This window comes from Lissotriton helveticus, chromosome 5_1, assembly GCF_964261635.1.
Source record: "Lissotriton helveticus chromosome 5_1, aLisHel1.1, whole genome shotgun sequence".
In the NCBI taxonomy this organism is placed as follows: Eukaryota; Metazoa; Chordata; class Amphibia; order Caudata; family Salamandridae; genus Lissotriton; species Lissotriton helveticus.
The window spans coordinates 30133953-30146009 of record NC_136065.1 but is presented as its reverse complement, the minus strand read 5'-3'; the positions used below and the strand labels follow the sequence as shown (position 1 = coordinate 30146009).

General features: G+C 54.1%; 1 protein-coding gene across 1 annotated transcript in view; it reads right to left on the bottom strand.

Annotated features, from left to right (window-relative positions):
* Positions 1 to 11481: 11481 nt before the first annotated feature.
* The window catches only part of LOC144752363 (butyrophilin-like protein 9), a 416572-nt gene continuing 415996 nt past the window's right edge, over positions 11482 to 12057 (bottom strand). The window contains exon 24 of the mRNA XM_078640298.1: positions 11482 to 12035. Coding sequence (XP_078496424.1) covers positions 11491 to 12035 — 545 coding nt within the window. The 3' untranslated portion in view covers positions 11482 to 11490. The remainder of the gene's footprint in view (positions 12036 to 12057) is intronic.

The window sequence follows — 12057 nt, the reverse complement described above, 5'->3', positions numbered from 1 at the left end:
ATGCGCATTTGTATACTGATTGGTCATCTCTCAGGAATGTTCTCCAAACTGACCAGTGGTACTAAACTCCTCCCACATGTGGGCTGTGTTCCTCAAATGCCCTTATATGTACCTAAAACTGTGAAAGAGTATAACGCCTACTTTTTTATTACTGTTAAACTGTATAAAAGAGGTCGCACACCGATGTTCGGTGTGATACTTCTTGCATTGCCGAAGGGTGCTGTAGGAATGTACCACCAGCCCATGGGGTCCTAATAAACTTGTCTTTTGCATTTCCAGTTTCCGTGCCAACTTCTATTCTAAGGTGTTCGAGAGTTTTAGCAGAGTATGTAGACCTGACTGAACCCGATACCACAGGCGGAGGTCTTTAACCCTCCCACACCCAATTTAGTCCACAGATTCCAGCTCCTGCGGGTAACCCCAAATCATCCGGGTCAAGCCCACGAAGGATGCGAAGTAAGAGTTGAACCCTAGAAAGAGGGAATAGAAAGTCAGAAAAAAAGTGAAAGGGATGGACAAGGACTAGAAGGAAAGTAGGACAAAGAAACAAAACCAACAAGAAGGGGTGACCAACTCGCATGCTCCAGGCAAGCTCTATCACATGTAGGGCAGCCAGTACGGGCCCAGATGTACGAGTTAGAGTCCAGTGGGTCCCCTTGCGACGTCTCGGCTTTTTGTAAGCTCTCATGTTCCAAGTTGTTTATTTCCACTGCCAGTGGATGCAGGAATTGCCTATCAGCCTCCTCTCCCTTAAAGGATGTGCCTTGAGGTTCTTCTTCACCCTCGGAGCGCGGTTTCCCCATCAGGCACTGGAAACGGGATCCCGAAGGTTGGGTTGAGTCCAGGGAGGCAGCACTCCTTCGTCTCCGTCTAGCCAAGCCGGCAGCGGGGTATGGGGTCATGGCCAGGGAACAATCTCCCCGTCTTTTTCTCGAGCTCTGTGACCTCGGAGCCCCTCTAGGGATCTCCCGTGGGTTTCTCTACCACCATTGGATTTGGTGCTCCGGGCAGCCGCCGCGTCAACGCCGGTCATTCCTCCAGCCATTGCCACGCCTCCTCCGGGGTTTGTAAGAAATGGGCCTGGTCCTTAAAAATCACTTTGAGCTTGACTGGGAACAATAGCATATATTGGATTTGGAGGCCTCTCAGCTTGGATTTTATGGAGTCGTAAGAGCGCCTCTGTCTCTGCACTTCCTGGCTGTAGTCTGGAAAAATCATAATGTGGGCATTATCCAGGCGGATTTCCCCCATTTTTCTAGCCTCTCATAGTATCATGTCCCTGTCCAAAAAATTCAGTAATCGGGCTATGACCGGCCGAGGTCCTGCTCCCACCGGTGGCTTGGCTAGCAGCGCCCAATGTGCCCTTTCAATCACAAAATATGTCGAAAATGTGTCCTTAAGGAAGGTGTGTAACAGCCAGGAGTGCAGGAACTCCGCCATTTTGGTACCCTTGATTCCTTCTCTAAATCCAACGAAGTGGAGGTTATTGCGTCTTGCCCTGTTTTCGGCCTCATCTACCTTCCACAGCAGCTGTTTGTGAGAGGATTGGAGCTCCCCCAGACCTTTCCGCACTTCTTGGAGCGTATCTTCAGCTTCGCCCAATCTCGTTTTGGATTCCGTGACTCTGGCTGCTAGGTTACGGAGATCTTGTCGCAGGAGGGTAACTTCCGAGACCACCACTCAAATCTTATTCTTCAGGGCTTTACGAGATGCCTGTATTGCATTCATTAATAGGGCCATATCCGACAGGGCAAATACAGGGTCCTCGACCCGCAGGGGGGTTGTCTTGGTGTATCGATCCAGCATTCCTTGCTTGGGAGGTTTACGGTCACTATCTCTTGGCTTGCCCATGTTGTCTCGTCGCGTTCCACGAACCGTCAGGGACCATGATGCAGCAGCGCTGTCCAAGTTCCTGCCACAGAGCACTACTCCCCGGCCCCTTAGCCCACAGCCTCCTCTCAGTCACGTACTTCAGTCCCCAATCTACAATACCCCCCGGCCCTCTATTGGTGGGGGAGAAGGAGGGGAGGAGGGGGTAGGGCATCCGATCAGTGGGTCAGCAGGCCGATCTTCCAAAGGCAATGGGGTCTGGAACCAGCCTCGGTACCTCAGCCTCGGTGCAATCAAGGAGACCCCTCTTAATCCACGAAGTCTTTATAGTCCGGGGGTGAATAGCGCAGACCCACCAGTTGCCTCCCGGTTGTTGCGAATCAAGTGTCCCTGTGAGGTCTTTGTAATGGGCAGGGCCTCAAGCCGGGCAATAATGATCAAGGGGATCACCAGTATTGGATGGCCTCGGCACCCGTAGTGGCAGCTCTGCCCATCTCTCCCTCAGTGTTTCCCAGTCCGCAGGGTCTTTGTTCAGGGCCCTCCTCCTAGTGCTTCGGGTACTTTCCCACTGTGTTGCCGAGAGGTTGCGCTCCTCACTGCCCAGCCACGCCAGTTATGAAGCACAGTGACGGTTTCACTCACTGTCTGCGCACTGTCCCGGGGGGGGCGGCGCCGCAGGCAGCAGTCACCACACTCCCAGTCGTGGGCCTCAGTGCCAACGTGGCCGCGCCCGGAGCAGCACAAATGCACCGACCCACCTCACAGGTGCAGCGGGCCTATCCCGCCAGGGCGTCATGGTTCCTCCGCCCCGGCTGTCCTGCTCAGCGCCCCTCGTCGCATCGCCGTCTCTGGGGCCTCCTCCACCCGCACCCATGATCCCGTCTGGCAGTTGGAGTTCGGCCGGCAGGGTCGTAGTCTCAGGAGCAGCTCCACCACTCTCTCGCTCATCAGGCTGGGTCGCAGCTAGCAGGGCGGTGTGGTGTTAGCGTTCTAGACGCCACTAGCTGCGTGTGATGTAACACGCGCCGGAAGCGAACACAGGATTGCGCATGCGCGAACGGAGGTTCGCGCGCACCAGAGAGAGCCCGGCAGAGCGTGAGTTCCAGCAGACGCCCGGCGCTCTTCCCTAGCACATTGTGTAAATCAATAAACCCCGTCACATCCCCAATACTGCTTCCGAGTGATCATTTGGGCGCAGATGCATACTTCCACAGTGGCGACGAGGAGTGGGATCTATCCACACAAATATAGGAAGAGCACCTGTTGAGAAGCCCACGACGAAGATCACTATGCCACCAACTTGCAGTACAAGAAGAGACGAACGAAGGAGCTATAAAATCCTAGGGGAGAGCGTGGCAGTGGCACACAGAGAAATCAAGTGCATTGACCGTCGGAGAGCCAAGAAGCAAGGCGACCGGCACAGAAGCACGGTAGGAACACGCAACCACCCTACCGAAGGCCCTGGCTGAGAAGGGCACCCGCGAGGGTGCGGGAGGAAGCGCGCCCAGCTCCACGACGCAGCAAGCCGAAAGCGCCAACGCACCTGGCAGCCCCAGACATCAGGGAGAGGACAATAGCGTGCCGGGCAGCCCTAGAAATCGTGAAGAAGGGCCGGAAGGACAGGTCAAGATGAGCAATCAGGCGTCATTACTCACAGCACCGATCCAGTTCCTACCCAGGCCAGGAGAACCACAGATGAAGTGGGAGGACTGGAGGGAGTACTTCAAAAACTACTTAGAAGCCCTGGAGGATGAATCCACAGATGAGTTCACCCCCACAAGACGGAGACGGATATTGCTGCACAACCTGGGCCCGGAGGGCATAAGAGTGTTCAAGAACATCGCGACTGCGCCTCTACAAGCAGCTGATGCAGACATCTTCAAACAGGCCTTAGATGACTTAGACACCCATTACCGCCCGGCTGTATGTGTCTTCATTGATAGGTTCAACTTTTAGCAAAGGAAACAAGGCGATGGAGAGTCGGTTGACGACTATGTGGCTGCACTGAGGAGACTGGCAGTCACGTGTTAGTATGGGACACTAGAAGAAGACTTTATTAAGGACCAAATAGTAATGCACACCACCAACAAGAATGTGCAGGACAAACTATGGGCTCATGGCGAGGCGACTTTGAAAGAAGTAATTGCAATTGTGAAGAAAGCTGAACTCTCCAAACGTTGCGCAGAAGCCGCAAAGAAAAAAAGTGCGCAGAGAGTTATGGTCAATAAGATTGATGACGCGGAATCGTCGACGTGACACAAAATGGCGCCGGGAGACAACCGCGGGACCAGCAAATGGACGGGAAAACCAGGACAAGCAGGAAGACAGCCCTCAATCACCAAATCATCGTGTTATAGGTGTGGGAGTGCACACCATGCAGCCCAAGACAAACGCTGCCCAGCATTTCGTGCGAAATGCATGTTCTGCGGTCTGATTGGCCACTACGAGAAAGTGTGTCGGAAGAAGGAGAAGAAGTCGATGGTGAAATATATAGGGCACCAACAGCAGGATGGAGGCGCCGAGGACGAGTCAAGCGAAGACGACGAGGTGTTGTGCATCAAAGAACAAGTACTAGGCATTGACACTCAGCGATCCGACAAGCCGAGAGCCGACATGCTAATAGGTGGAGTGAAAATCAGGGTCGCGATTGACTCTGGATCCCCGTACACCATCGTACAGAGATCGGTGTGGGAAGGGGACTTCAGACCGAGTCTGGGTCCACAGCTAAACCCACCGGACATCAGACCAGTGTCGTACACGAACAACCTGATACCCATGTTGGGATACCGAAGCCTCCTGTTCGAATTCCGAGGGAGGACAGCTACCTGTAAGCTATACGTAGCCGAGAAGGGCCCCTCCGTGCTGGGATGGAGAGACCAGGGAGACTTGGGAATCAAGCTAGACCCAGGAGGCAAAGAACAAGTGCTGCTGTCGGACAGCGAGCAGTGGCCTAACTTAGAAAGATTGAGAAGAGAATATCCCAAAGTCTTCGGGGGCAAGGTGGGCAAACTGGAGAAGTTCATGCATAAGATTGTGCTCAAGGAAAACTCCCAGCCAGTATCCCACAAGGTCCGCAATGTGCCCATTGCAGTGAGGGAGGCGGTCCAACAAGAACTGTCCCGCCTGGAAGAGCAAGGGATCATCGAACCGATCGACAGCTCAGAGTGGTTGGCGCCTTTGGTGGTCGCCAGGAAACCCAATGGGAAGGAGCGCCTATGCGTGGTGGTGGAGAAGTTTCCCCTTCCCAGGATAGAAGAGATGCTGGCGAGAACCAGAGGTGTGCAATGGTTCTCCACCGTTGATCTAACGTCGGCGTACCACCAAATCGACCTCCACCCATCCAGCAGGAAGCTGACGTCCTTCATTACCCCCTATGTGTGCTACCGATTCCGCAGGATGCCCTTCGGTCTAGAATCTGCCGCGGCGGTTTTCCAAAAACTCATGCATCGCCTGCTCAAAGATGTTAAAGGCATCCAGTATTTCCAAGACAACATCCTGGTGATGGGGATGGACCGTAAGGACCACGACGCCAAACTGGACAAAGTGCTGAGCGTCTTACAGGAAAGGGGACTCACGGCAGAATGGGAGAAGTGCCGTTTCGGTATGACATCCGTCACCTACCTGGGACACGCGATAAGCAGACAAGGGATTATGCCCAAGAAAGACAACTTGAGAGCGATCTGCGAGGCCATAGCCCCTGACAATAAAGACGAAGTACGGTCATTCCTAGGAATGGCCGAGTACTACAGTAAATTTGTCCAGCACTTTGCAACGAAAACGCACAGATTGCGACAACTGATAAGAGACAAGGAGTCGTTCCAGTGGGATGACGAAGCTCAGAGAGAGTTCAACGTGCTGAAAGAGAACATCTGCCAATCCGTACCATTGCAGGGACATGACCCAAATGAAGTCAGCATCTTTACCACGGACGCCAGCGAAAAAGGACTGGGAGCAGTCCTCGCTCAGCAGAGGGAAAACAACACTGTTGAAACACTCAGCTTTGCGTCCAGAGCACTGTCCGCAACAGAACAGAAGTTCAGTGTAATCGAGAAGGAGATGCTGGCAGTGGTATGGGCCATGGGAAAGTTCCGGCAGTTCCTGTGGGGCACGAAGTTCCACCTACAAATGGACCATAAGCCTCTAGTGAAGGTACTAACCTCAAGTGGTCATGCCACGGCCACCCTGCGGATAGCCAAGATGACTCTCAAACTATTAGAGTACACATATGATGTCGAGTACATCCCAGGCACGCGCAACAAAGTGGCAGACTATCTTAGCAGAGCGTCTGCAATGGAGGATGCACCCACACCTGCAGAGGAGAATGAAGAAATGGTGGCTGTAATGGAAGACATGGAGAAAGCGATCAGCGTACAAAAATGGACACACGCATACAGTAAAGACGAGACCTTGGAAGAGGCCAAGAGACACTTGGTAAATGGATGGCCAGAAAAGAAAAAGCTGAAGGAAGACCTCAGAAAACTGTGAGAGAGGAGTTGTCCTTGAGCGACTCAGGAACTTTTCTGTACCGTGGGGACAAAGTGATACCCCCACAGGAGCTGATCCCCACCTTACTGGACCAAATGCACGAAGGTCACCTCGGCATAGTGAAAACCAAGTCGAGGGTGAAGCAGATGTACTGGTGGCCAGGAATGGATATCACAGTCGAGAGACACGTCAGGGACTGCAACCAATGCCAAGAGTCAGACAAGGTGCTCAAAACCTTGAGGCCAGCCTTGGGCAGTTTTGAACAACCCCGTGATCCATGGGAGGACACAGCCGTCGACATCCTAGGGCCGATATGAGACGGACAAGGAACGGCCAAGTACTTGTGTGTGCTGGTGGACAAGTATTCCAAATGGCCAGAAGTACATGTGCAGGAAGAAATGGACTCGGAAGTGGTCATCAAATTTCTCACTTCAGTGTTCCTGAGGGAAGGCATCCCAAGGACTGTCTTGACGGACAACGGCCCACAGTTCACATCGGAGAAATGGCGCAGATACACAGAGAGAATGGAATCAAGTCCAAGCACACGTCAGTGTATCATCCAGCCAGTAATGGACAAGTGGAAAGGTTTAATCGAGTTCTGATGGGGTCAATTCAAGCGGCCATAATGCAAGGGAAGGACTGGGAAACAGAGATTCAGAGGATGTTGTGGGCGTACAGGATTACTCCCACCGCAACATGATACAGTCCCTTTCAGATCCTCAGAGGCAGGCACCCGTTCACGAAGGACAATGTAGCTTGGAGAGAAAAAACTATCACCAGTAAGTGGTCACCTGCTGTGGTCCAGCACAACTTGGAGAAAGCCCAAAGAGTGTATACGGACCACTACAATCGAAGGATGAGAGTGAAACACTCTTCTTTGGAAAAAGGGGAGTAGGTGAGAGTTAAACAAGCAGTACTGAGGAAGAAGGGAGAGAGCAAATACAGCCCACCCCTACAAGTGGAGGAAGTGTACAGCAGAGCAGCCCTCCTTAGTGACGGCAAAGTGTGGTCCCAAGATCGGATGGCCAAGATAAATAAGATAGTGAAGTGGCCGGAGGAGAAAAGCATCAGTATGCCCGTTCAAGGACAAGACGTAGGAACTGAAGAGAAAGAGTCAGGGGACGAAAGCATGGGAGTTGGAGAGGCGTGTATGGAAAGTGAAGACCAGGTTGATACCAGTGTGAAGGACACATCAGAGAGAACAGAATCGACACCTGGGAGAGTAGGACATGATCAAGTGAGAGGAAAGGTGGAAAGCCCTGCTCCTGAGGCGGTCCGACAACCACAACTCCGGTAAGACGCACGCGCGCTGGGAGAGTGGTAGTCAGACCCTCACACCTCAGAGACTTTGAGTAGGAGAACATTGAACATTGAACTGTCTTATTCCTTTGTGGAAAAAAGGGAGATATGTGGTGTTAGCGTTCTAGACGCCACTAGCTGCGTGTGACATAACACGCGCCGGAAGCGAACACAGGACTGCGCATGCACGAACGGAGGTTCGCGTGCACCAGAGAGAGCCCGGCAGAGCGTGAGTTCTAGCAGACGCCCAGCGCTCTTCCCTAGCACATTGTGTAAATCAATAAACCCCGTTACATCCCCAATACTGCTTCCGAGTGATCATTTGGGCGCAGATGCATACTTCCACAGACGGGTCTCCGCCAGCGCTCTGCCTTCCAGTATACGCCTCAGGGAAGCGGCGGCTCTTCGCGGAAGGGGTCCGACAGCTTCTCACCGGCCGTGATGTCGTCAGACGCTCGGACTCGCTTCTCAGGCTAGTGGTGCCACCATTTTGAAAGACTTTCCAGGGTCAGCAGCTCGGCCTCCTCCGCTGCATATTCCAAGCAATCCGCCCTCCAAACACGGCACGTTCCGTTCTCAGGAGGATTACAGAACCACTGGGCTGCAGGTACGTCGTTTTGGTAACCGAGGGCCACCAGTTTCGTGGCCAGATCAATGTAGTTGCCAGAGCTGTGCAGAGGAACATCTCACACAGCCATGTTGCTAGCCACGCCCCCCTCAGTGACCCCATTTTCGATCCATCCTGAATGCCTCAGTACCCCCTTTTCCATCCCTCCTGCATGCCTCAGTGACCCCCGTTTCCATCCCTCTTGCATTAACCAGTGTACCCCATTTCCATCCCTCCTGCGTTCCTCAGTGACCCCCATTTCCATCTCTCCTGAGTGCCTCATTGACCCCTATTTCCATCCCTCCTCTCTGCCTCAGTGACCCCCATTTCCATTCCTCATTCGTGCCTCAGTGACCCACGTTTCCATCCCTCCTGCGTGCCTCAGTGACCCCCGTTTCCATCCCTGCTGCATGCCTGCAGTGTCCCCCATTTCCATCGGTCCTGCGCATCTCAGTGCCCCCAGTTTCCATCCCTCCTGCGTGCCTAAGTGACTCTTGTTTCCATCCCTCCTGTATGCCTCAGTGTCCCCCTTTTCCATCCCTTCTGCATGCCTCAGTGACCCCAATTTCGACCCCTCCTGTATGCCTCAGTGACCCCCTTTTCCATCCCTACTGCGTGCCTCAGTGACCCCCATTTCCATCCCTCCTGCGTGCCTCAGGGACCCCTGTTTCCATCCCTCCTGCGTGCCTAAGTGACCCTTGTTTCCATCCCTCCTGTATGCCTCAGTGACCCCCTTTTCCATCCCTTCTGCATGCCTCAGTGAGCCCAATTTCGATCCCTCCTGTATACCTCAGTGACCCCCTTTTCCATCCCTCCTGCGCGCTTCAGTGACCCCATTTCCATCTCCCGCTTGCCTCAGTGACCCCTGTTTCCATCCCTCCTGCATGCACCAGTGGCCCCGTTTTCATCCCTCCTGCGTGACGCAGTGACCCCCTTTTCCATACCTCCTGCGTGCCTCAGTGACCCCCTTTTCCATCCATCCTGCTTGCCTCAGTGACCCCAGTTTCCATCCCTCCTGCGCGCCCAGTGACCCCAATTTCCATCCCTCCTGCTTTCCTCAGTGACCCCAGTTTCCATCCCTCCTGCGCGCCTCAGTGTCCCCATTGCCATCTCTCCTGCGTGCCTCAGTGACCCACGTTTCCATCCCTCCTGCTTGCCTCAGTGAACCTCGTTTCCATCCCTCCTGCATGCCTCAGTGACCGACGCTTCCATCCCTCCTGCGTGCCTCAATGACCCCCGTTTCCATCCCTCATGCGTGCCTCAGTGACCCCCTTTTCCATCCCTCCTGCGTGCCTCAGTGACCCTCGTTTCCATCCCTCCTGCATGCCTCAGTGAACCTCGTTTCCATCCGTCCTGCATGCCTCATGACCCCCCATTTCCATCCCTCCTGCGTGCCTCAATGACCCCCGTTTCCATCCCTCATGCGTGCCTCAGTGACCCCCTTTTCCATCCCTCCTGCGTGCCTCAGTGACCCCCTTTTCCATCCCTCCTGCGTGCCTCAGTGACCCCAGTTTCTATCCTTCTTGCGTGCCTCAGTGACCCCGTTTCCATCCCTCCTGCATGCCTCAGTAACCCCCTTTTCCATCCCTCCTGCATGCCTCAGTGACACCCGTTTCCATCTCTCCTGCATGCCTCAGTGACCCCTGTTTCCATCTCTCCTGCATGCCTCAGTGACCCCTGTTTCCATCTCTCCTGCATGCCTCAGTGACCCCTGTTTCCATCCCTCCTGTATGCCTCAGTGACCCTGTTTCCATACCTCCTGCATGCCTCAGTGACCCCCTTTTCCAGCCCTCCTGTATGCCTCAGTGACCCCCGTTTCCATCCCTCCTGTATGCCTCAGTGACCCCCGTTTCCATCCCTCCTGTATGCCTCAGTGACCCCCGTTTCCATCCCTCATGTGTGCCTCAGTGACCCCCGTTTCCATCCCTCCTGTGTGCCTCAGTGACCCCGGTTTCCATCCCTCTAGCTCGTCTCAGTGACCCAGTTTCGTGGGCGGGAGGGCGCGCCTTCCCCCGTCTTCTCTTTAATGAATGGAGGGCTGTGGGCAGTAATGTTCAGGGGGTGGGGGGGCAGGCCGTGTTACCCTGTCCAGGGAAGCATCACTACTACAAAATGTGTCGGGCTGACGTCCACATCTGGAGAGGAGGCCGCACTCACGGCACAGCAGCTTTAAGATAGAATGAATAAAATACCCCCTGCGGCGGCACCTCTCCTCACCTCCAGACATAAAGGAAGAGAGACGGAAGGAACTGCAGGGGCCGCTGGGTAATGAGGAATGCGCTTTATTAACAAGACTTTTACCGGGTGAGAGTAAAGTATCATCTACTTCACATAGGGCCAGATGTAGGTCGGTCGGTAACGGCCGAAAATCGGTATTTTCGGCCGTTAACGACCGGAAAATCAGAATTGGTATGTAGGGCCCAGAATTTTACAGCTTCGGTAAATTTACCGATCGGTAAATTTACCGAATCTGTAAAATACCGAATCGGTATTTATACCTATTCGGTATTTTTGATATGTAGGTGGGACTCTTCTGAGTCCCACAACCCTTACCGATTCTGTATTTTACCATCAAATATATTTGATGGTAAAATACCGATTCAGGTGTGCATGCACATGTGTGCATGCACACCTGTGCCATATGACAGGCAGACCTGCCCTTAGAGCAGGTATGCCTGCCACATGGCCCCCGAATCTTTTTTGGGGGTGCTAGAGGGTGTCAAAGTGACACCCCCTGCACCCTTGTCAAAATCTGTATTTACCGAATCGGTAAATACCGACCGGTAATGCCCCATTCATTCCTATGGGCTTCAAAGCCCATAGGAATGAAAGGGCCATTACCGGTCGGTATTTACCGAATCGGTAAATACAGATATTTACCGATTCGGTAGAAGGAACATCTGGATGTTCCTACATCTCAACCCCTTAGATTTACCGATTTTTAATTACCGAATCGGTATGATTCGGTAATTAAAAATCGGTAAATCTATTTTACCTACATCGGGCCCATAATGTCTTCACATCTCATATTAAATGACGTCATACAGGCTGCTTTAACCAGCGTCGGTGACGTCTCATGTCACCCCCGCACCTCTCTCTCTCTCCCCCGCTGCCGGCAGTCTCTTCACCCCACACCTCTCTCTCTCACTCTCCCCCCCCCCCCGCTGCTGGCAGTCTCTTCACCCCGCACCTCTCTCTCTCTCTCTCCCCCCGCTGCTGGCAGTCTCTTCACCCCGCACCTCTCTCTCCCCCCGCTGCTGTCAGTCTCTTCACCCCCGCACTGTCACCGGCAGGACCCGCAGCGCCCCCGCATTCCCCCCTCCCTGGTTGAGTCCTGGATTGAAGTAGGGCCGCAGGGTGGGGGGGAAGGAGGCCCCCGAGAAGGTGTAGAGCAGAGACCCGTCATCCACATTGTAGAAGGAGAGCCGACCCGCCTCATAGTCCAGAAAGAGACCCACAGCCCTGGGGGGCGCAGGGGGGGTCAGGAGGGTGGGGGGGGAGGTGTTAGCTTGGTATTCACCATCTCTGAGCCGCACTGTCCAGTATCCACGCTCAGGTGTTACTGTGATGCTCCCCTTCCTGCTCTGGGCCTCGTCACTCACCCCCAGGGTCCAGCCCGTCTTGTCCCCCACCTCCACCTCCCAGTAATGCCTCCCGGAGCTCAGCCGCTCTCGCCCCAGGACAATGACGATAGGATGGAACCTCTGGGGCGTGTCCGGCCGGTCCTGGTCTCTGCCTCCCAACCTCACGCTCCTTCCGTCCTCGGACAGGACGAGCCTCCGATGAGCGGTGTCCGGGTCCAGGGTCACCGCAGCTGCAGGAGAGAGAGAAGCAGA